Source organism: Lampris incognitus, chromosome 4, assembly GCF_029633865.1.
Source record: "Lampris incognitus isolate fLamInc1 chromosome 4, fLamInc1.hap2, whole genome shotgun sequence".
Classification (NCBI taxonomy): domain Eukaryota; kingdom Metazoa; phylum Chordata; class Actinopteri; order Lampriformes; family Lampridae; genus Lampris; species Lampris incognitus.
The window spans coordinates 23093820-23119475 of NC_079214.1; the positions used below are offsets into that span (position 1 = coordinate 23093820).

The following is a 25656-nucleotide window of genomic DNA, read 5'->3' on the forward strand; positions in this document are numbered from 1 at the left end:
AAGTTCGTTCCAAAAAAAGAGTGAATCTGGGGTGGCGTTCACCTGCTGGCGAGCACTGAAGGAGAGGATGGGAATGAAGAGCGACGCGGGGTTGGCCTATACACCGGGATGTGTTCTGGCTCCTGCGGTCAGGGGGCACATGCTTCTGGTGTCATTGAGCCGGGGAGGAGGGGCCAACTTTGAATGTTGTGTTTACAAACTGCAACCAATAAATCCTACTCGTTCTACCTTTAAGATAAACTCACAATATCAGTGTCCTTTTTCCTCCTCTTTTTGCGTTCGGGTTTGGGTACCTGCTGTAAAAAAAAAAAATCAAAACAAAACATCAACGTATTTATTGTGGCATCCATTAAGTATCCTGTATCAAACAGTGACAAGGAGTGGACATTAGTGAACATTAGTAAATCCAAGATGAAACCAAACAAGCGTCAAGACAGACTGATTTAATTTAACAGTCCAATGAGTAGATGACCAAACATGAGTCTGACGAGGACATGTCTCGTAAGTACATGTGATGGGGCATCACATGTACTTTGATGCATAAGATCGCCACGCAATCTAGAAAAAGTGAATAACAAGATTCAAACTTTGGGAAAGATAAAACCTATCCCAAAGTGTCAGATGAAACAAAACAAGCATCAAGACAGACTGATTTAATTTAACAGCCAAATGAGTAGATGACCAAACATGAGTCTGAGTACATGCCTCTGAGTACATGTGACGTCCCATCACATGCACTTAGATGCATATGATCACCACGTAATCTAGGAAAAGTGAATAACAAGATTCAAACTGAGTCATTTGAGTATGCTCATATTTCCCCCCAACCGATGGTATTTGGTGTGCGATCAGCATGACATTACCTTGCTGAGCGTGCTGTCCATGGGCTTGTACTCAGTCATAAACTCATCCAGGAAGACCTTGAAGGTGTTGACCCACACTTTGACAGGCGACTCGCTCCAGTCCCTCTGTTCCTGTCTCATTGTCTTCTCCAGGATGTGCTCAAACAGAGCATAAAGGTCCTTGTAACGGATACTCTTCCCATCATCCATCTGAGGAGAGAAAAACAATGGGGTAACAGGGAGAGCAATGGGGTCAGAGGTCAGCCTTTATTCCCAATACTGAAGGCACCTGCTAAATTTCAAGTTTGAAATTTGTCTTCCAAAAGATTATCATTATTATTATTAACAACAACAATAAAATAATAACAATATAATTATATTACATTATTATTATTAATAATAATATTGATAATACATTTCATCTATAAGCACCTTTCAAGTCACCCAAGGACACTTTACAAATCCAGATAAGTCAATACATAATAAAAGACAACAGTGGAAAGAAAAGTGATAAAAATAATAATACTAACAAAGAAAAACCGCAATGAAATAATATATAATAAAATATATAATAATAAATACATACAAAATAAAGAATAATACACATATTAGAATAATACACTCACCTGTTTAGATTAGCACTGGGAAAGGCTAATCTAAACAGGTGAGTTTTTAGTTGTGATTTAAAAGAAGCAACAGATGTGCATTGGTGCAGACCCTGTGGGAGAGCTTTCCAGAGATAGGCGGGAGAGTAGGGCCAGCCCCCCTCCAGATTACGGAGGAGGGCTGGTCCTACTCTCCCATCTACTGATGCCTATCTACTCTCCACTCCCCCCTCCAGGGCGCAGTGAAGAGTAGATGGGCATCAGAGGAACGTAGTGTGCAAGTAGGTGTGTAGGAATTAGAGTTGGGTTGGTTTTCGGTTTGCTGATCTGGTTCGGTGTATGAGCTTAAACCGATTTGATTTTACATAAACCAACTGAATTGGCATTTGTCAGTATGAGGCATTCTGGTAAATTAAAAAGTAGCCTACTACCATCAGCAACCTGTGCCAATGGCATCACGGTGCTAAATCCAACTTGTATTGCAGTAGTAATAATAAGCAATATGACTATGTGATTAACGTAATATTTTTGTTTGTAAATGGACTAAGGGAGCCACTAGTGTCTGACAGGGCGTGCGCAATTTGTCGAGTCGAGTTGGTACCGTGTAGTAGAAAAACGCCATTAGTGCCGACAAGGAGATCAAATTTGGGTAGAGGTGGGGGTTGCGCATGGCGCACGGTGTGTTGGTTTACTTTGGGGTTGACAAGAGAGACGAGACATGGCGGTGTTAGTGTCAGTGAAAACAAAAACTGCGCCAATATGGCAACAATTCAGATACGAAGCAGACAAAAGAGGTGAGCCGAAAAACCGACGAGTTTTGATATTTTCTCAAGTTGCACTAGGCCAAAGTCTTATTTTATTATTAATTATTTTGATCTTTTAGAAGAAAAAAAGTCAAGTTGAATGGTTGTGAAAATTAAAAAGCCTTATTTAAGAAAATGAACATAAGGAAGGCTGCTGGCCCTGATGCCATCAGCGGGCACACTGCGCTACTGTGCTGACCAGCTCAGTGAGGTCTTCACTAAACTCTTTCAGATGAGTGCCGATTGTTCCCCGTTACCTTCAGTCTGGATCACTTCCACTATAATCCCTATTCCGAAATCAATAAATTCCAGAGAACTAAATGAGTTCAGACCTGTTGCACTTACATCACTTTGAGGAATTTTTAAAAGATGAGGTTGTCTCCCTAGTTGACGGCAAACTAGACCCCATGCAGTTTGCTTATCAAGCTGGCAAGGGTGTGGAGGATGCAAACTCTTTATCCTCGACAAAGTATATAAGCACCTGGAGAAACCCGATTCTGATGTGAGAACTTCTCTTTGGCTTTTAACAAGATGCAACCTCACATTTTGATCGAGTGCTTCTTATTTTAATTTACCTGATCAGCTTTTAATGTTGCTTTTAGACTTTTTAATAGACAGAATCCAGCAGGTTTTAGTTAATTGAGTTATTTCCAATGTCCTGGTCTCAAACAGGGGCTCACCCCAGGGTTACGTTCTTTCCCCCCTGCTTTTTATTTTGTATACAGACAGCTGCAGGTCTTCTAAAGAGGGTAGCTACCTGGTGAAATTCTCTGATGATACCACACTTTTGTCTCTTCTTCAGGGCTCGGAGTCAGATCAGGGTTGTGCCCTACCTGCTTTTGTAGATTGGTGCCATGATAACTTCCTTGACCTTAATGTGTCAAAAACTAAGGAACTTATCATTGATTTTAGGAGGAACAGTGATAAACCCAAAGCTAACACTATACGTAGCGAGGATGTTCTAATTGTTGACACTTATAAGTACTTGGGAACTGTGTTCGACTCCCAACTCAAGTTCGATGTGAACACAGATTCAATTGTCAAGCGTGGACAACAAAGAATTCACTTAGTGCGGAAGCTTAACCCCTTTAATGTCTAACACCATCTCATGTATTTTCTACCAGTCACTTATTGAAAGTCTTTTAACTTTTTCCTTTATTTGTTGGTTTAATGGGTTGTCTGTGAAGGACAGAAATAGCCTAAACAGTATCGTTAAGGTCTGCTCCAAAATAATCGGAGTCCAGCAGAGAGACTTGTGCTCCCTCTGGGAGAAATGTGTGGCCCAGAAAGCAAAAGGAATTATTAGCCAATCTGACCACATCCTGTCCAGTGAATTCACTGTAATGCCTTCAGGCCGGCGCTATAAAGCACCCCCTAGGAAAACGAATCGCTATTCTTAGTCCTTCATTCCTTCTGCTATCAGGCTGTACAATGCCGAGAGTAGTCATTTTAAATGAATGCTTTGTATTGTTTTAAACCATAATAGTTGGTTTATACCTTGTTTGTTTGTCGCATGGCTTGTGGGCCTGTACTTTCACTGAATGTGGTATTGGAATGTAACGTGCAATGCATCTTAGGATGCTTCATTTATTTATTCTATTCTTTAACTTATGTGAATTTTTATCCTTTGCCTGGTCCTCGTGGGAGTCTGCATGCAAGGCCAGATGAGGGTGACAGTGTGCATCTCTTGCCCATATACTGATATGTCTATTGTCTCTGACATACTGATGATTGCCACTTGTCTGTAAGTTTGTGTATGGTCTGGGTAGATTGTACAACTGAATTGCCCTTCTGGGATAAATAAAGTTTTCTGAATCTGAAAAACGATGTGTCAGTGAGTAGCTACACTCTCATTCAGTGTCATTATATTACCTCGAGAGCGGCGGCTGCGTGTCAATGCTGCATCGATTCTTAAGGTTACAGTAGAGAAATGGCAACGTCACTACTTCATTGTGTAGTTCGCATTCTGACCACTAGGTGGCAGGTGCATTAATGTAATACTACTGTAATACAACACATTGCCAGCGTCACACTATCTATGACTCTGATTAATATGACATTCCATAATGAGATGTCCCTGTGATGGACTGGCGGCCTGTCCAGGGTGTCTCCCCGCCTGCCACCCAATGACTGCTGGGATAGGCTCCAGCATCCCGCGACCCGAATTCGGATAAGCGGCTTGGGAATGGGAATGGCGGCGGCTGAGTCAAGTGCGACACCGAATAGTAAAATTCGGTATACCGGTTTGGTGCAGTGTTTGCTTAATATCAAACCGGTTTGAAAATTTTTAAATCAACACCAACCCTAGTAGGATGGAGAAGCCCCATATGCAGCAAGCGGCGATGTACTTGTTCTGACACATGTCTTTCATAGCCAGCATTAACTTTTTCAGCATTTGAGCTACAGTAGCTCTTCTATAGGCTGTAATGAGATGAGATAATGTTATTCCTTTCACCTGTCAATGGTTTTAATGTTCTGGCTGATTGGCGTATATATACACACGTGTGTGTGTGTGTGTGTGTGTGTGAGGACAGCTATTGCTCAGAGAAGGTCATGTTATTCAGTAAAACTCAATCAGTATACAGTATAACTTAATCAAAGGAAGCCTCAACAGTCTCTAAATTGACAGTGTAACTTTTAGCTGGTTACTGAGCGTCTCACCCTTACTTCAAACACTGATGTGACATGTCAGTGGATAAAAAGATGGTGAGAAATATACGGTCTCAAATTTAAAAAAAAAAACAACAACAAAAAAAAACACTAAAAATATGCTATCTTAGCAGGTAAAAATGCCATTTTACAACTTTACAATTTCCATGACCTCAATAATGTTTCCAGATCATTCGATCAATTTTATAATTTGTCTGCTGTTTTCCATTCCTGGAAAAATAGTCTCAAAATTCCTTGCTTTTCAAGGGAGCTAGGAATCCTGATTGTCCATATTTGCACAGTATGTAGTAGTAGTAGTAGTAGTTGCTTTTTTGTCATTGATATTAAATCAACTGCTCCAGTGCATAAAGCGAGGAATATTAACCCCAATACTTGAGTAAAAATATGAAAGAAAAAATATGAAACAGCCATCTTCACATATGCATGTCCAGGATGCAAATGCGCATTTGCATTAGTTGTGTGTTGACAAACACAACATAACAAATGTGTGAATCTGTGACTGGTTGCCAAGGATTTTGAGCTACGGATCTATTCACATCTAAGGTGATTCCAGTAAAAAGACAGGATTTGTGTACACACAGTGTACACACAACAACCATTGCACATCTGTCCGTCTTGGAAGAGAGAACCCTCCTCTGTTGCTCTCCCTGAGGTTTCTTCCTATTTTTTCTCCCTGTTAAAGGTTTTTTTTTTTTAGGGAGTTGTTCCTTACCCGATGCGAGAGTCTAAGGACAGGATGTTGTGTTGCTATAAAGCCCACTGAGGCAAATTTGTAATTTGTGATAATGGGCTATACAAATAAAATGACTTGACTTGATTTTACCTCAGTGTGAGAGGATTATATGAGTGTTTTGATAACAATGATCCATCAAAGAAACCAGCAATCATGTATGATGTATACAATAGTTGACATACACACAATTATAAAATACAGTGACTTAGAATTTTTTAAAACGTTGTTAGATTTCACAATACTGGGATAGGCTCCAGCATCCCCGCGACCCTGATAGCAGGATAAGCAGTTTGGATAATGGATGGATGGACATTTTTATTTGAGCAGGTTTGTTGTTGCACTACACATACCGCTAGTGCCGTGGAGTAAGAATTGAAGATATTTAGGCGGAATTCCTTCAATGCCTTCTTGAAGACGACATCCACCATCGTGTCCTTTTTACCGTCCTCTGTGTCCAAGTCATTAATCTGCGTTAATGAATCCAAAATCACGTTACATCAGTGAGATAATGTATAAGCAAAAAGCAAGTATAAAAAGCTAAAGTATAGTAATAACAATGCAAAACTGATCAATTTCATTTGATAAATGGTACCATTATCTAAAATGTATGTTTTAGTAAGCAGGAGAATAATGTAATTCTTATGTGAACTACATATGACAGTAAGTCTACAGCCAAATACATTTCAGAGGGAGACAGTTAAATCAGAATGAGAGGGACAGATCTTGTGCGACTCTACCTTCTTCATGAGGAAGTCGTTCATGCTCCTGTAGTCATTGGTGCAGGTGAGGATCTGCAGTGCGTCGTTCTGCCACTGGGTGGGTTCCAGAGCCACACTGCTGATCTTCACACTGCGCCTCCGCCTCACCTTGGGGGAGGGCTCCTTGTTCTCCTTAGACTCCCTGGACCCCCGCTCAGCTGACAGGTCTGGGCTGCAAGGGGGAGATAGGGATTCCTGACCTGCTGGGTGGAACAACAGAAGGGGGAAAATACAGTGTTCATATGGTTCACACTAGTGAATTTTAAAACTGAAAAGAAAGGGGAAAACACAAATGGGGAATACACTTTTAAGTATTTGAGAAACCTTGACTTTTTACAGAGATATTCAATTTACTGTCATGCTATAAGCATAGCATTTACACAGCTAAGATGAAAGGTTTTTACCATGCATTCATTTTATGGCTGGACACTGAATGAAATATTAATTTTATCCCCTTTTCATCCCAGTTTGGCTTGTTAAATTCCCTGTTATCCAAAAGTCCCACCATTGCGCAATAGATATGGCAATTGGGGAGGGTACTGACTTCCCTGTGCATACTCTGACACATGTGGAGCCAGCCAACCATTTTTAAAAAAAAAAATTTTTTACCCACTAGCTGCATGTTTCTCTGGCAGAATGTGTGCAGAGATTCAGGCTATTCAGCCCAGATCCACCTGCAGCTGTACAGGCACAACACCACTTAAAGTAATCTGTAACTGCAATGGCGAGGCATACGAGACATATAACACCCATCAGCTCCTTGTGGTGCCTGGCCGAGCCCAGTGTAACATTGGGGTTTGGGCCGTAAACCTCAATGTTGGTTCATGAGCGTATTAGCCAAATGCACCACCTGAGTGTCCCACCTTGATGATTTTAACCAAGTCAAGCCTTGTGCCTCACATTTTTTACCCACCTTCTCCCAACAGTGGCCCAGTGTCTGCGTATTCTCCATCTAGGGAATCGACTCCACAGATTAGCTTATCTCTGGATACCTTCTTCTCTCCATGCTTAGTCTTGCCCCAAAAGCGCATCCTACCACGAACTCTGTTCATGGATATAATATAAAATTGAAGTAAAACCATGGATTGCAGCAATTTGGAGGAGAAAAAAGATCATAAAAATGTTCTCCAAGACCCCAAGGATTAACAATTAACAACTTTGGAATTAAAATGCAGTATTTGCAATATTAGTATAAGAAGGAGAACAGATAACACTTTCTAAGAAACAAACCTTCCGTCTTGCGTGTTCTTGCGTAGTGTGTCCACTTTGCCCAAATCTCCCGACGACATAGCTTTGTGCATCTTCTTTTGCTCCTCAGAGCTGACAGTCTGAAACACAATTAACAATAACAAGTTGATTGAAGCAAACCAGCAGTTTCTGCAGGAATGGCAAATGTGATTTGCTTTTAGCTCTGAGGACAATTTCTATCCAGTTGATGGCAGTGTGAGATTCCTGGAGCAACATGATGCAGGGTACCCTCTGAAGCTGCACGTGGAAATTAGCTTCGACTTCTACAGAGTAAACTCAAAATGTGTTACAATGGCATGTTGAATGTGAAATGGCAGAGTAACATCACCTCGAAAAATTTTCTTGTTCATATTATCGTATAACAAAAAGAACCAGATCAGCTGGCAAAATGAAATAAAATCGTTTATCTTTTCCATGAACACAGCAGTAAAAATTTAGACACAGGAACAGAATATCTATGAAAAAAAATCAGAGAGAAAGGGTGAGTGGTGACTTTTTACCCGCTGTCCCAAGACTTGACTGGGGAGAAGGATTCAGACATAGAGAAGTACAACCAAGTACTATAACATGCAAAGGTTAAGAAATACAAAAGTGTAACAGAGAAAAGGAGAGAAAAAGGAAATCTCTGGTGTGTGAGAGAACTGTTTGAAAGAAAGAAGACAGGTATAGTCCGGTTAGAATAGCTACTACAATAAACGTTAATTATAGCAAAGTTTGAGCGGAGAGCACATTTCTGAGTATACTGTCCTACATCTATTGGTGAAATCCAGGTTTTTATTCACTAACTTTTTGACTAAGTTAATGATGACAAATTTCGAAAAGTTCTTTTCATATGATATTGAACTACCAATGATTTATTTCTCTCCAAGGTTTATCTTTAGCATGCAGTGATGACAACAATGTTGATGAAATTTCAACAGTCAAATGCAGACATTTTCAGAGTGTGCCCTTTCTCCATCAAAGAGAACATCTTAAACAATAACCTGGTTGACGCATTGTTTTTGAATCTTGTCAGTAGTGTAGCGAAGGTCTACGCAGTCTGTGCCAAGGGGGTTAGTCATGTCAAAAAAGGGGAAAAAAACAAACAGATGCTCAGCTTAAAGAGCCCTAGAGAGAGCCACTGATGACTGGGTTTGGGCCTGTTACCATTTCAGAGTCACTGAAACAGGATTCTCCTAAACCCGCCTCGCAGCTCTGTTTGGAGAGGGGTAGAGTATAATGGCGGGGGGTGAGGGTCGTATCGTCGCCATAGTCATCCTCATCAGACTCGCCCCCAACTGACAGGATGGGGGCACGGGTGAGAAAGTCGGAGCGGGTCCGTGCCATTCGGGCTTTCTTTTTATGACCTGCTCTCCCAGCCTGGAGTTTAACAGAAGCGATAACAGCACATGCAAAACGGTTACGACCTTGAACACTTCCTTCACTGACCTGTGGAAGAATTGTGATACTTGTGAATGATATTAATCCTCGAGTGGTTCAAGTAGTTCAAGTAAGTGTTGATTTCCTAATTCCTGGTGTACGAGTCCCTCCTTTTCATTTAAACTTGACCGCTATTCTTTCCACATGTATCCATTCACACAAAAAACAAACTACATTCACACAAACGATCACCTGTATTAATTTTATTTTCCAAAGAGGCAACCAAAAGCTGCAAAAAATGCTCACCTCCCGTGGCTTTAGCCCTTTAGAGGGCTTGGAGACTGATGGAGGTCCCTCTTTGGGGCTGGATAAAGGGTCCTCTTGAGTAACAGCATCTTTGTCAAACCTGAAGCACAAATTGTGAAGATGTGAATGATAATAAAAAAAAACTTTGGAATTGATAAACATGATAATGTTTTATGAACTATGCACCAAAACTAAAATAACAATTTAGTCAACAAACCATCAACATAACAATCAGTACTCACTTGGTAAATGTTACTCTGTCCTTTGGTGAAAAGAAGATGTTCCCCGGCTTGTCAGTCATATTAATTGTGGTGCCTTGATTTGTTGGTGCCTTCCTGGTGGGAGCCCTAATTCTGGTACCTCCGCCATCTCTGGACTCCAAGGTAAGTTTGGGTGCCCAGCCATCAGCCACAGGCCTGCGCTCCTTACGTCTCTCTCTCGGGGTGGAGGAGGATGGAGGAGGCAGCCAGGGCTGTGGGGCAGTACCCTGGATATCTACCCCAGAGGTAGAAAGCTCTGATGGGTCTGCAGACTCTGACTGGGTCCTGGTATGTGGAGCGATTCCTGGTGGTCTCTCAATGAGCAGCGAGCTGGGTCTGAAGGCTGTATTGAAGGCAGTGCTTCCAGAGACATCTTGTCCTGTGCTGGTCCCACCCTGTCGACTCTGTTGTATTCTGTGCAAGGCCTCTCCTCTTTGCTTTTCAAACATTTCTCTCTCATACTGAGCAAAGAAAAGGCGCTGCCTCTCCAAAACTTCCTTCTGTTGCCTTATCTGCTCCATCATTTCCTTTTCATTCTGCTGCTGCTGGTTGCGCTGCCTCTCCTCCTTCTCCTCATTCAGTCGCTCCAGTTTCTCCAGGATAGCCTGGTTGGCCAGGGGGACGGGGGCACTAACAAGGACGGGCTCTTCAGGCACAGGTGCAGGGACTGGCATCTGTGGTGATGGGGTCAGATCCCCTGTCTGAGCTGCCTCATCTCGAAGCTCAACCGGGGGACGGACCAGCCCTCTCAGCTCTTCGCTTAGCGGGGTTTCTTTCTGCATACTGATGACCACCACCACAGGTCGTCGAGTCAACTCTCGCCTTTCTTTGAGGGGCTTGGTGATGGTGGTGGTGGAGAGAGTTGCCTCTGTGCATTTTGCAGGCTCATTAGCAGGACGATGGCTGATGACTGTGCTGCCATCACTGGCAGGGACGTAAAAAGTAGGGAGGTAGTTCTCTATTTTGGGCGGAGTTGTGGCAGACGGAGCTGCAAGATCGATTTTAGGCTGGTTTGGGCTGGCCAAGGGGATATCAACGTCAAAGACCCCAGCAGCCGGCAGTTCATTTGGCTTGGGGCTTGTGGAGAACACCTCCACGGTGGGCTCCAACTCTGGAAAAACTGAGACCACATTAGGAGAGCCAGGATCTTCATCGTCCATTACTTCCATTGTAGCCTTGGGTGGTTCTTCATCCATGCTGAGAAGCTCAAAACTGCCCTTTGAGCTTTGGCTGTCAGGTGTACCCTGTGGTGAATGCAAAGGAGGAGTTGTAGGTTGCACCAGCTCTGCTGACCAACGCCTCTCCTCAGAGGGTGATGAGGCCCCACCACCTGTCGCTCGGACCTTTAAAAGCTCCAGGCTGAACTTGGCCTGCTCCAGCTCCCTCATCCGCCGACTCTCCCTCTTGGCCCTGGTAGTTTTCTGGCTGGGCTCGTCTGATATTCTGCTCTTTTCTCGCACCACTACGGTGGCTGTCAGCACTGACATTGGTATTTCAGAGTGCACTCCAGATGAACTATCCATAGAGTTGGACCCTAGTCCCTCTTCTTTTCCCACGCTTTCCTGCTGTGCCTCCTTAGTTGTCCCTTCCTGGCTGCTAATCATCTTAAGGCTCCTTTCCCGTTCCTCATATGAGCGATCTTCCCATGTGCTCAGGTCCAGGCCCATGATTCCCTCTGGTGGCTGCTCGTCATCTTCAGGTGAGAGGTTAGCTTGCCCATTCTGTAGCTGAGGCAAGCTCTCTTTTTGCTCTTGCTTCTTCTCCCTGTGCCTCCGCTCTTTCCGTTCCTTGAAGCTGACAATCACGGAAGCATAGTTACGCTGCAGCCGATCAAAACTTGTCACTTAAAAGAGTATCACTGTGTTTTAGAAGATCCAAAACAGCTAAATCTTTCTTTGGAAATTTTTACTACAGACCACCTCAGCTGTATCCACCACAGTGACAGCCTAATAAGAGAATTCTTGCTCCCAGCAGCTCAGCTGATTGTAGAGCTACTTTGCGTTGTGTTGCTTGCGTAATAACCTGATCTTAATAAGAGACTGGACTGTTAGCAAACAGCACAACAATGACCAAATACACTGCCTGAACTGTACTCAACAATGTTTAATCTGGTTTGCAACTAACGTGAGCCGAAATCATGTGCACGTTGATATTCAGTGGCTATTTTGAGATTTAAGCCTTTATCCAGTATAAAAAGTCAAGGCTTTTGCTAGCGTTGGTCTGGCTACATATAGGTTGTATGTGAATTTTCTTTCTTTTGAGTTAGGTTTACTGTTAATGTTTGTAAATTTAATTTGAAACCTTCAACACATAAATAAAACTACTTCCAAGAGTAGAACAAATGATAATGGATTGGTTGTGCTTGGGGTAGATAGTAAAGTGTTGCATTAAGACTTACCTCTTTCTGGCCAGGTAGCCTCTGCTCACTGCCTGTAGTTGTACCACAGTGCCATGCAGGTGCAAGTAAGCCTCTCTTGCTTGATGGCAACGCCAGGCTGTTTGAATAACCAAGGCTGCAGTATGTCGGCGGCAGAGCCACAACCTCCATGCCCTCTGGAGCACAAGGGCAGCCTCCCTACACAGCCCAAATCTCTGACGCTCCCTGTATCCTCGCCAGTGTGTCTGAAGACACAAAGCTGCCCTCTCCTGGATGTTAAGGTAATTGTTGTCCTCTCTGGACTGGTGTGCACGCCACCATTGCTATGCAGAAGAAAGAAAGAAAAAACCCCAAATGTATGATCATCTGTGATTTTCTAAGGATCCTCACTAAATTAACCACTGTATTTGCTTGAACCATCTGTAAATATAGCAAATGTAGGACTTTCCAATGGAGAGCAGATATTAAATTTTTGATTACATTTTAAAAGTGTAAGAGTATCCAACACCTTTCCTTGTAAAGAATCTGACAGCCCTTATATTGTCTTTAGTTTGATCTTTCCCCATTGCACCATTTATGTCTTTTGAGACCTTTTTAACACAATGAAACCTTTCAAAACTGACAATCATTATTAAACTCCGGGTAGTAAATTTGATACAAAGTACTTCTAAAAAAAAAAACAGCAATAAGGCCAACAAAAAAGAGCATCATGTACAGCAATACTCCAGGTGTGTAGAATCATCTGGTGTCATCTGGTGTCTGGTAAAAACCAGATGCTACAGAACGCACTTTCATTATCATCCCATCACAAATGCTACATTGGAGGCTGACTCAAATAATGAATAAGGGTATCAAGATAACATTAAAAACGGTCTCATATAATCATTTCTGTGTTAAATATGTTCTAGGGAGTCTTTATAACATTTCAAAACTATGCAGGGCTCAATTTAAAGATGAGTTGTTCATGCTAAATGTGAGTCATGAAATTGCCTCTAGGGTTGTACTTGCCTCAGATTAGTGAAATAGGCTTGAAACAATAGTTGGTTTGTTTGTGAGGAAGTGGAATGGGCTATCCAAACCAACTATTCACAGGAAAAAAAAAAAAAGCATTTTTGAAAATGTTAACTATAATGCGTTCCCTTGAGTTGTAATTTTTCATAGCCCTTAAAGACGTGAGCGGCAAACATTAAAGAAATGTGACATTTCAAAGCTGACTTTTTTTAATCAAAAATGCGGGACAAATCTGGATTTCCAGTCTCTGCTCCCTGTTGGCACTGGGTAGCTGTCAAAGTCGTGGGGCATTCTCTTGCAGTGCCACCGGCCAACGGAGGTCAACTTAAATGAAATTGGCATTCACATGACTTTAATTCAAACTCTCATTTCGTCCCGTCTTTTAGTCCTGGAGTGAAGTTCAGGCGTAAAGTCCAGTCGTCCATTATAAGGCCTATAAATTGAATTAATTTAAAACTCGGTTGGGAACGATATGAATTATAAATGAACATTGTAAATATTAACTTTATTTTACTTAGTTTTAAGCCAAACTTCAAATCTCAAACTACAGTTAAGCTTAACCACGTTTCACAACAAGAAGGTCCTGAGATGAGGAAAATGCTACGGTTCAACAGAAGTTAAAAGGATATTCTAATACCAGGCTTGATGATTCAATCTCTGGCATGTCACACTGTCCTCATGTACCAGTAATCCTCTAACTTATTTAGTCTGCCGTAGTGAACAAAGGGAAAAACCAAATACAGCAAAAAGTAAACATAGAAAAGAAGCGATGCAAACTGATTAGATGGGGATCGAACTGCTGTCACTGAAATGTACAGTACCTGTATGCAAATGGCAGCTTCTCTCATCCTGACAAAGTGCTTCCTCTCCAGCTGAGCCCTGAAGCGGCGCTGCAGTGTGACGATGAGCCTGAGGACCTCCCCGTGGAGTAAGGCCTGCAGCTGCTGACGGGCTGCCTCCCGCAAAAACACCTGAAGGGAGGGATCACGATGAGGTCAACAAGAGGCGAAAAAACTGACAAGTTTATTCAAAGAAAGCGTTATCTGACTGCACACACTCTTCCAAAGAGCACTCAACATACATTCATTCAGATGCACATGCACAAAAAGGAGGAATCCGTGAGTGCATACATGATCGTACGTATTTCAGATATGGTCCTCTAATTAGACGGGCAGCATCTCAAAGGAGTGGACCCCTCCATGATGGCTTATTCATAAAACGGACATACACATGCCACACCACATACGGGTCACTGTCATGATTATATCCTGTCAGTCAGGAGGAGGATAATAATATGGAGCCCTCCACAACCCTGCAGCCTTTTATGAATGAATGAATAAATCCACCAATCAATTAATCAATCAATCCAAAATTTATACTGCACATCTTTTGCATGAGTATACAAAACAAACAGCTTATGAGGGCAAAGTTAAAAGTGTATATGGTATATACTAAATTAATAATAAAAGCTGGAGGAAAGTCTGCAGGCTGAGATTAAGTAAGGGAATTTAAATTGATTACAATCATAATACTAAACGATAAAATACATAACACCAAATACACAATGTTGGCAAGAAAAAGAAGGTTTGATAACGAGCTTAGAATCTTTAACCTATTTAGGTGTCCACAGATGCAAAAGGAGCCAAAGGTAGTCTGCACAAAAGTGACTCCCCCACGCACACACACACACACACACACACCCTCTGTCTGTCTGTCTGTCCGTCTGCTTTAGTGCTACGCATGGCATGGAAACCAGACTGGAATTTCCCAAATACACAATTAGTTTTTAGATTAGTACAGATATGCTTGTTGAAATAATTCTTCATTCCTCCTGAAAAGAGATGAAATTAAAAGCTATTTTGTCATGTATACTTGCATGCCTTTGGTATGTCATAGAATTAAAGCAAAACAGCTACAAAAAGAGATGCATTATTGCTTATTCCACAAATATATTCTAAAATGGCCTGGACACATTTGTTGGTACCCCTTAGAAAAGATAATTGTATTTTAACGATATTTCAAACTATTTTCTTTGTATCACACGTCTCCAATCTTGTAGTGAGTCATTCAGCCTATTTAAATGGAGAAAAGTCGTCACTGTGCCGTTTGGCATCATTATGTGCATCACACTGAAGATGGACCAGAGAAAGCAAAGGATAAAGCTGTCTGAGGAAATCAGAAAGAAAATAATAGACAAGCATGGTAAAGGTAAAGGCTACAAGACCATCTCCAAGCAGCTTGATGTTCCTGTGACAACAGTTGCAAATATTATTAAGATGTTTAAGGTCCATGGAACTGAAGCCAACCTCCCTGGGTGCGGCCACAAGAGGAAAATCGACCCCAGATTCAACAGAAGGATCGTGCGAATGGTAGAAGAAGAAAATGCAGAAGAAGAACCAAGGATAACTGCCAAAGAGATACAAGCTGAACTCCAAAATGGAGTTCAAGGTCAGTTTCTGATCGCACCATCAGTTGCTTTTTGAGCCAAAGTAGGCTCCATGGAACAAGACCCAGGAGGACTCCACTTTTGAAAGAAAACATAAAAAATCCAGACTGGAATTTGCTAAAATGCATATTGACATGCCACAATCCTTCAGAGAGAATGTCCTTTGGACAGATGAGTCAAAACTGGAGCTTTTTAGCAAATTATATCAGCTTTATGTTCACAGATGAAAAAAATTAAGCTTTCAAACAAAAGAGCACCATACCGATAGTGAAACATGAAGGAGGCTCGGTTATGTTTGGGGCTGCTTTGCTGCACCTGGCACAGGGTACCTTGAATCTGTGCAGGGCACAATGAAATCTCAAGACTATCACGGTATTCTGGAGTGAAATATACTGCCTGATGTCAGAAAGCTTTGTCTCAGTCACAAGTCATCGGGTCATGGGTCCTCCAACAGGATAATGACCCAAAACACACAGCTTAAAGCACCCTAGAATGGATAAGAGCAAAACCCTGGACTATTCTGAAGTGGCCTTCTATGAGTCCTGATCTGAATCCTATCGAATATCTATGCAAAGAGCTGAAACTTGCAGTCTGGAGAAAGCATCCATCAAACCTGAGACAGCAGAGCAGCTTGTTCAGGAAGAGTGGCCCACAATACCTGTTAACAGGTGCAGAGGGCTCATTGAGAGCTACAGAAAACGTTTGATTACGGTGACTACCTCTAAAGGTTGTGCAACAAAATATTAGGTTAAGGGTCCCATTATTTTTGCTCATGCCATTTTCATTTGTTTTATTATTTACAATATTATGTTGAAAAACAAAATCAAAAGCAAAGCCTGATTTCTATGAAATATGGAATCAGTAATGGCGGATGCCAGTTACTTTTGCCAGTTTCAAGCGATTTCAGAGAAAATTGTGCATTCTTCATTTTGTGTGCATGTGTGTGGGGGGGGGGGGTACCAACAAATTTGAGCATGTCTTTAAGTCAGTTGGTTTGCAGACCAGCTTTTCAATCGTTTTGGTGAGAAACACCCCTTATTGAGATGTGTCCATGGTCAAAACTGCCACATCTAAAAAGATGCTGCATACTGGCAACTAAATAAAAATTGATAATGAATGCGGGTCAGAAACATCCAGTCCGCAGGGCGCAGCTAAACATTTATAAATAATCTGAAATCCAAACCAAATACTTAATGGCAGATGAATTACAGATTTTAAACAAGCCTCATCTAATGAGGAAAAAACCTTCCAGTCCTGTTTTAACTTTGAGTGACGGTCCATCCAGTTCCTTTACATTTTATGATGACAGATTGTATCTTGCATAATTTCATCCAGACTAATTTATAGGTCCAGACTAACCTAAAGGTCGAGGCATCACAATTTTTGCTGTTACAAAAAATCTCTTATATGAGTAAATCATGCTACAAATTGGTCATATGTGGATTTAAAAGAGATTTAGAGGACTTTTAGAGGAGAAATGGCATTAGGGAAGTAGACAGTGGTGTAAATACCATGGTTTTGCCAACTTGATGCCCATCCAGTCCCAGGTCTAGCTGATCCAGACACTTCTTGATTCCTTCCTGGGTTGCACTGGTGCCCTCCGGGAGAAGTACACGGAAATGATGGACAAAATCCTACCAAAGGGAAAAGAGGAGGCATTTGTGAGAAATTGCCAACCCACATTGTAAATTGATTGCCGTCTTTGTTTGCCATAAAGGGTTTGCCCTGAGGCATAACATCTTTGTCCCATATTATCGACATCTTAAACTGGTATTTCAGAGATTCTGCTCACATCAGCTTTCTAACTTCGCTAGTAGTGTACAGTATGTATGTAAGTAATATCATCATCAGACCGCCTGCTAAGGAATTTACACATTGCAACCCAAGATTAGCAGCACAACTCTTGACTAGCGCAAGTAACTTAAACAGCCACCGTTCACTTCTCCATAGCCGAAACTCGGGTAGAGAGAATGATGCCAAGACACATGTGGTTTCAGTCAAGGACCACACTGTCCATATTTGCAGGGGTCCAAACATCATGACATAAATATGCTGAACTCCCACTCTTTAAACTAAGGTCCATTGTCTGATTTCAATATACTCTGCACACCAGGCCGGAGGGGGTGGACAGGGAAACAGATGCTGTGTTTACACAATTACAAGTATAGGGAGTGTTTCAGGGGGTCGAAGACAAAGGAATGGCTCTGTTCTGAAAACCTGGGTCGGGACAAACTAGACTCTTGGAAAGTGATACATGCCCAAGATATTTCTCATTAATGCTAACCGCAACACTAATATGTTTTGAGGAATTTCAGAAACTGTGGCCCGTCTGAAGCTAAAATTATCTGGGTGAGCAAACAGAATAAATGAAACTTGAACTTTACATGAAGTTACGGATATTGTTAAAATAAATATTGTGGCAGTGATCTAACCTTTGCCTGGAAATTTGGCACTTCGAATAAGCAGTGAAGGGTTGGGATGGCAAGTAATTTAAAGAAAAATGAAAATAAGTTAATAAAGTACGAAAATTTTCAAAATATTCTGAAAACAGGCCACCAACTAATCCTATACAATCAACAACTGACATGATCTGTTTCATTACATTGCTCATTAGGTTGACATCATTATTCGGTGAGCCAACGTGGTTACAATGATCGCCAAGTCAAATTCCCAATAATACTCTCCTGACACATCCATTTGAATTCTAGCTAGCTTGTCCATCTGACATGGACAGCATGTTGCTAACAAGGCCATCATTGTGGAAATTGGGGTTCAGGCTGAAGGACTTGGGTAACAAGGTTGCAGAGGATCCCCCCCCCTTTGTTTTCCTCCCCAATTTTATCCGGCCAATTACCCCACTCTTCTGAGCCGTCCCGGTCGCTGCTCCACCCCTTCTACCAATCAGGGGAGGCTGCAGACTACCACATGCCTCCTCCGATACATGTGGAGTCGCCAGCCGCTTCTTTTCACCTGACAGTGAGGAGTTTCGCAAGGGGGACGCAGTGCGTGGGAGGATCACGCTATTCCCCCCAGTTCCCCAGTTCCCCCTCCCCCCTCCCAAACAGGTGCCCCGACCGACCAAAGGAGGCGCTAGTGCAGCAACCAGGACACATACCCACATCCGGCTTCCCACCCATAGACACGGCCAATTGTGTCCGGAGGGACGCCTGACCAAGCCGGAGGTAACACGGGGATTCGATCCAGCGATCGCCGTGTTGGTAGGCAACGGATAGACTGCCAGCCATGCCACCCGGACACCAAGGTTGCAGAGGATTTTTAAGTGGTCTGACCTCCACACCCTTGAACAGAGGGGAAATATTGATCTGGAAGTCTTAACAACAACAATAAAGGACTGCTACTGCCCCTCCTTTCACCGTTGGTGTTACAGAGAGTTTACGTCCTACATGACAGGTCTGAGATGTGTTGAGACGTAAAAGGGTCCAACCAAGATGTAAAGGAGTGTCTTAAAAGAGCATCTGTAATAGGAGTTTCCTATCAAGAAAGCACAAATGTGAGTGTCCTGGCCACACCGACGAGCAGATTTATAAGCTAATTTATTTTTTCTATGCAGGAAAGTACAACATGTATATCTGTGAATGCTGTGTGTTTTACCTTAAAACTGTATTTGATATTGTAGCCTGACTGGCGGATGCGAACAGTCTCCAGCATGCCTGTATAACGTAGCTGCCTCAGCACCAACGTGTCATTGAACCGTAAAGGCAGCTATGAAACACAAAAGGGGAAGAGTCGGGGAACAGAGAACGAGGCAGAAAAGAGATGGGGGTAAGAGGGTAAAGACAGACAGAGAAATGACCAACGGCATTAGAGAGGTAATAATTTGAGGCTAAAAATATAAAATCTTGATACAACTATATGGTGATGTGTGAGGAACAGGACAAAGGTCTGACAATTTAACCAAAACAGTGGAGGTAAATGCATTATACAGTGAACCGTACTGTACCTTCTCAGCATTGGAGCGGATACATTTGACAAAATAAGGCTCAGACTGGCCCAGGGTCTCCATCAGCTTATTGAGAGAGGCCTACAGAGTAAGACATAGTGAGAAAAGACATCAGACAAACAGAAAGGCAGACAGAGACAGACAGACAGAAATTAATATGAAGATCAGAACTAAATAATTGCTGTTCCACCTGTTAATACAGCTCTTCGGTACATTTCAAAGGATAACATTTAGGACACGTGTGTCTCTCTGCTACACAGAGGATGAAATTTGAAGACAGGACGGTTTCCTCTAAACTCTTTTCCTGTAGGAAGTGTACAACGCCACCACGGCTCAGTCATCTGTGATATTCATAAATGGCAAAGTGAGTGTTAACAAAACTAAAGGTGTGTGATCGTGTATGCTGTGCCATAGAAGTCTATGAAAGCTCCTTAGGTTGAAAAAAACACAACCATATGTGCAGTATTGCTATACGCCTTCAACATGGGTGTAAATATATCATGCATGTGTGCGTGTGTGTGTGTGTGTGTGTGTGGGAGGGCATGTAGAGCACAAGTGTGTCAGCATGTGTAAGATTTCCGTGGTAAGAGGAATTCAGTCTCCTCCTCCTCCTCCATGGGAGATTAAAGCAATCAGCCACAGCACAGGATGTGGGAAGTGAAGTCATCCACACATTGGGGCCTGGGCTGCCGGCCAGAGGGGCCTCAACGCTCATCTACTACCACCCAGAGGTGGGCCAATAGGAAGAGGACCTAGTTAACTTTGAAAGAAAACTGTTCAGGAAATATCTCTTTTTGGTTAATGTTAATCTGCCCTCATCTGAAATAATTTCATTACAAATTTATTAACGGAAGTGCACTTTCACTTTAAGCCAATTTCTGTATATTCTTAACAGCCCAGTGGAGTGCACAAGATCAGAAACAGTGAATTTCTGCAAGAACAATAGATATTCACTTGCGAAATGCTAGATATAAATAAATTCGAAAAAAGATAAAAGAAAAATAAACTAAGCTTAGGAAGGACTTTGCCAATTAATATCTGAAGAGTTCCCTTGGTGCCTCGGTCAGCAGCAGTGGTACAGAGCAAGACAGACATCAGGGTACCATATTATCCCAAGACAAAGACGATAACAGGACATTAGCAAGTATGTTTTGCAATATCTATGGAAACGTGAACTTTGTTGCCACACCAGGGAGGTTAATTCCTATCAACTATTTAAAAGTTACTCTTAAAAAACACCTAGACATGACATCACATATTGACGACTTCTGGGTGGATGTTGGACATGGTATGTTTGACACGTATATTTATGAACACGCTCACAACACACAAATACACAGACAAACAAACAAAAACAGGGCTCATCCATGAGGTTTGAATGGGAAAGAAGTTTCGCCACCATCACATAGGGATTATACAGTGACAGGGGCTGTGAACAGGCAGGGAGATGGAGGGATGAGGAGCTGATTACCGACCAGCGGAATGGGACACACACTGTCTGTCATATTCACAGACAGATAAGAGTGTCAAATTGGAGGGGGTAGTCCTAAATTCAGCTCAGGCAGATCATGTTTGACTGGTGAGCACTGAAGGGGAGGCTACCAGTTTAAGCATGCATGCGTGTGTGTGTGTGTGTGTGTGTTCGACCTGGAACTGTGCACTGATACTGGGCGGTTTCTTCTTCTTATGGAGGTGAAGGAGTGACTTGGTGATGCGGTCGTGGAGCGTCAGGTTGCTGAGGTATTTTAGAGACTTGACGTCCAGTAAGTGCTGCAGGAGAAAATACAGTCAGTCAATACCACTCGGTGGCACTGTTACTGGCAACAGGAGATTAGATTACACCGCCTGCAGCGAGTAAGGGAGAGATGGACTGTAGTTTACCTTTGGAAGAGAGGGCTTGGACTTGTAGTTTTTGTTCCGCCTGTTTAAAACATAGACAAGTCACACAAAAATCCACACCGGGGTTTTAAATTCTCAGTCTTGAAGAAAACACAAAGCATCTGCAAAATGGATTCCACCGCTGAGCAAGCAGTATTGAGTATTTCCTTATTTTGGTCATCCTGATTTTGATTCTACACCTACAGGTGATACCTTAAAATATCACAGAATTTTGTTTCTTATGGCGCAGTGTCACTGTCAACATAAAAATCAGAGTTAAAGTAAACTGGCGTTCTGATCTGAACATAATTTCAGCCATTTTCCAGCCGACGGATTAGATTAGCAAAGCACATGGAAAGCACAGATCTTAATGTGATAAAAACAAATGTTTCAATGAAATTAAAGGGAAAATGCCACTGACATGAGGATGCCATGTGCCCTCTCCAGGAGCTTGCTGCTCGTGGTGTTGACAAAGATGCCGTCTTCCTCTGTGTTGGAGCCGCTGGACGACAATCGGCTCTGTCGGCCCACACGGCCGTTCCAGCCAAGGCCTGGAGAATCCCTTGAGACGAGCATACAGAAATCTTTTGAGCTACTTGTCTTACATAATGGGGATTGAAGGTGCCATATTATTCTCAACCTTGTTATTAACTGTCCTATGTTTAAGAGCAGGAACAATGTGCGCTGCCATCTTGAAAACCACTGAAGTATATCACTATACTGTGATTTAAGTGGCGGACAATGCCCCTCCTCCTGGAGTTAAACACCACAAACCTGCTAAAGGAAGTATTTCAGAGGGTGCATCGCTTCATATACTGCCATCCTGCATGACTAAAAGGGCTTTGATGACTGTTTCCCTCAACACTTAGTCCAATTTTTTTCTCTTTTTCCTCCCAAATTGTACCAGTCCAATTACCCCACTCTTCCGAGCCATCCCAGTGAGTGAGTGTGCGACCACAATTTGCCCTGCATAGCCCACGGCAGCAGCTGTATGCACGGTGGGAAAAACCATACAAATTTTCATGACAAGTAATGTCTCCACCAGGGGCAGTAGTTGTTTTTGTTTTTTGTTTTTTTTTCGTGTATCTTCTGTAAAGAATTGAAAACAGTGAAAACTTTAGACCTCTTCGGACTTAAACTTGGGCCTCAAGGTAAACCATTACCACCTGAACTGAAAAGAAAAAACACATGGTTTTTATCAACACAGTGGTCAGCCAAACTGAGTGATGAGGCGGTCAGGTCCAGGTTGAAAATATTACCATTCTTGACTCTTTTAGCCCAGAGGAGAGAAGAGAAGAGAGAGGAGAGAGAAAGGAGAAGGTAAGCAGAATGGGGAGGTTGTGGAAAAAAAAGGACAGAAAAGGGAAAGAATCTGAGGTGCAAAAGTAAGAAGGAGGAAACAAACTTGAGGACAACCCTGACTCTTGGCGGTATTAGAAATCTGGAAATTGGTACGGTCCATCCATCATGCGGTGGGCTTGCACAGCCATGGCAGCCGACAGATTGGTTTTCACTCTTGTGATTTGTAGTAATCTCCCCTGCTGTGTCGCAGGCCACACACAGTGACGTATTAAAAGTTTGAAGCCGGGCTGGTATGGGAAACACAAACTGTAAGTGATACTAACAGGGGAGTTTCAGTCACTTGTAGAAGCAAAATGAGGTGAGAGGTGAGTTCAAGGAGAGGTTTCGTGGCTAGAGGGAGTCAGCGGAGAACAACAGGTGAGACGATACAGTATTTTGACAGGTCTTTGGGATAGGGCCATCAAGGAGAACCTGACGTGCTTTTTCACACTGAAAAAACAAGGATGTTTTTGTCAAAACCCTAAGACCGCCAGACTAACGAATGCAATGCATTCTGGAAACCAAACTAAACCTGAGAACTTGTTTGTTAATTTGTTCACTTTCATTCTCTCACCCATGGAGCTGCACCAAACCTTTTTTTCCACTAGACAAACAAAATTATGGCACCCTGATGGACCTAAGTAGTTTGCTATGCTGCAACTCATCTTTGCATTTACCTGACAAAATTGCCCTTTGTGGCTAAATGGTTAAGTATTTCAGTTAAAATTGGAAATACAAGGGCATCCGGGTAGCATAGCGGTCTATTCCGTTGCCTACCAACACAGGGATCGCCAGTTCGAATCCCCGTGTTACCTCTAGCTTGGTCGGGCGTCCCTACAGACACAATTGGCCGTGTCTGCAGGTGGGAAGCCAGCTGTGGGTATGTGTCCTGGTCGCGGCACTAGCGCCTCCTCTGGTCAGTCAGGCCGCCTGTTCGGGGCGGAGGGGGAACTGGGGGGAATAGCATGATCCTCCCACATGGTACGTCCTCCTGGTGAAACTCCTCACTGTCAGGTGAAAAGAAGCAACTGGTGACTCCACATGTATCGGAGGAGGCACGTGGTAGTCTGCAGCCCTCCCCGGATCGATAGAGGGGGTGGAGCAGCGACCGGGACGGCTCGGAAGAGTGGGGTAATTGGCCGGATACAATTGGGGAGAAAAAGGGGGAAAAATCCCCTCCAAAAGAAAAAAGAAAAAAATGGAAATACAGTGTATAGCATCCTCAAAACCCAATAGATTTTGGACACAGGCTACAGAAGGAATCCATGCACTGGCCAATGTGTGGTTGGTCTTGACTGACTGTCCTTCTGTTTCCTCTCTATGAAGGCCAAAGAGGAGAGACCCCGAGGATGTTTCAGGACACAGGCAGCATACTGGTCCAACATCCATGTCACGGTTCAGGGCACGGCCCCACATTCCCAGAAGCCGGGATCTTTCAGATCTCTAATGATTTAAACTGCCAGGGTGCAACTGTACAGCATGAGGATTATAAATTATCAAACAGGTTCCATAAAACTATAGGAAGCAAGGCCACAGCGGACATATATACAGAGATTCCTCAGTGTTGGATTTCACGCTTCACACTGTATTCCAATATAATCTTAAGACAATTGGCTAAAGTTTCTCCTGATTGATAAGGCAAAATCAGATAATTATTTTCATAACTATGCAATAAAAGAAAAAGTATAAACCTTCAAATTTTATCTGACTTACCACTACAGGGAGCACTCTCCTTCTATATGAATGGTGACAAAACAATGTGCCTTTGTGGTGACTATTTATCTCCATGGTCTCCCCGTGAGTGCCATAATACATTCTACTGTCCACTGTGCAGTCCAACTTCGAAGCACCCTACTGAGGCCTAATATTTATCACTCCCTGGGCACTCTTCTCAAATGCATAACTCTGACCTTACATCATGAAGAGAGCAGCTGCATGGGGGCTTCAGTGCTTGTTTGGTGAATGGCAGGGAGTGTCTGTACAGTTGCGTGTGTGTGCGCGCATGCTCGCGCATGTGTGCTTATGTGTACATGCACATGAGAGAGAGAGAGAGAGAGAGAGAGAGAGAGAGAGAGAGAGAGAGAGAGAGAGAGAGAGTTAAAGACACATTACATGTTAAAGAGAGTGTATAGGTGTATGAATGTGAGGAGGGCCCTGGTTGTAAATCACATTAAAGGATACTGTGAGAGCTCTGGACTGCACTCCCATGTAACAAAAGCACTGTTGTGTGAGCAGCCCTTCGCTACCCGCCGTGGTCTATTGCTGCAAATCTCAAAAGTCTACAGCCAATTAGAGGAGGTGGTGGACCGTTGGTCGGGTGGCTAACACAGGGTGTGTTGGTGGTGGGGTCAACGCAAAGTCATCACTGATTCTTTTAAAGGTATGTGGTCTCGGAGGCGTCCAGGTAGCGCGGCGGTAAATTCCATTGCCTACCAACACGGGGATCACTGGTTCGAATCCCTGTGTTACCTCCGGCTTGGTCAGGCGTCCCTACAGACACAATTGGCTGTGTCTGCGGATGGGAAGCCAGATGTGGGTGTGTCCTGATCGCTGCACTAGCGCCTCCTCTGGTCGGTTGGGGTGCCTGTTTGAGGGGGAGGGGGAACTGGGGGGAATAGTATGATCCTCCCATGCACTACTTCCCTCTGGCAAAACTCCTCACTGTCAGGTGAAAAGAAGCGGCTGGTGACTCCACATGTATCGGAGGAGGCATGTGGTAGTCTGCAGCCCTCCCCGGGTTGGCAGAGGGGGAGGAGAAGCAACCAGGAAGGCTCAGAAGAGTGGAATAATTGGCTGGATACAATTGGGGAGAAAGGGGGGGGGGCCCCAAAAAAATAAAATAAAGGTATGTAGCCTTTATCTCGAACCTAGCTGCTCCACATCTTCACCATTTTTTTAATGGAGGATTTTTTTTACAAAAAACTATTGGTTACAGTTGCTGTTGGGGCGTTTGTGGTCTGTACCTGGGACTGCATTACTACACCGTGTCAGAATATATATGCATGGGTTACAAGAGTCACGTGACTTCGGCAGTGATGTTGGAGGAGGGGCTCTATGA

At 43.0% G+C, this 25656-nt stretch overlaps 1 protein-coding gene across 4 annotated transcripts in view; it reads right to left on the reverse strand.

Moving 5' to 3' along the window:
* Nucleotides 1-25656, reverse strand: part of myo9aa (myosin IXAa) — a 155738-nt gene that overhangs the window by 13273 nt on the left and 116809 nt on the right. For 2 of the 4 annotated variants that reach the window (XM_056278203.1, XM_056278201.1), the window contains 17 exons: nt 21679-21819; nt 21261-21300; nt 21027-21149; nt 19380-19460; nt 19031-19141; nt 16930-17052; nt 13794-13943; nt 11983-12284; nt 9567-11378; nt 9325-9424; nt 8806-9087; nt 7642-7739; nt 7325-7455; nt 6391-6611; nt 6004-6120; nt 864-1052; nt 246-296 (listed from right to left, as the gene is read on the reverse strand). In XM_056278203.1, coding sequence (XP_056134178.1) covers nt 246-296; nt 864-1052; nt 6004-6120; nt 6391-6611; nt 7325-7455; nt 7642-7739; nt 8806-9087; nt 9325-9424; nt 9567-11378; nt 11983-12284; nt 13794-13943; nt 16930-17052; nt 19031-19141; nt 19380-19460; nt 21027-21149; nt 21261-21300; nt 21679-21819 — 4072 coding nt within the window. The remainder of the gene's footprint in view (nt 1-245; nt 297-863; nt 1053-6003; nt 6121-6390; nt 6612-7324; nt 7456-7641; nt 7740-8805; nt 9088-9324; nt 9425-9566; nt 11379-11982; nt 12285-13793; nt 13944-16929; nt 17053-19030; nt 19142-19379; nt 19461-21026; nt 21150-21260; nt 21301-21678; nt 21820-25656) is intronic. The other 2 variants (XM_056278202.1, XM_056278204.1) reach the window with 2 other exon arrangements.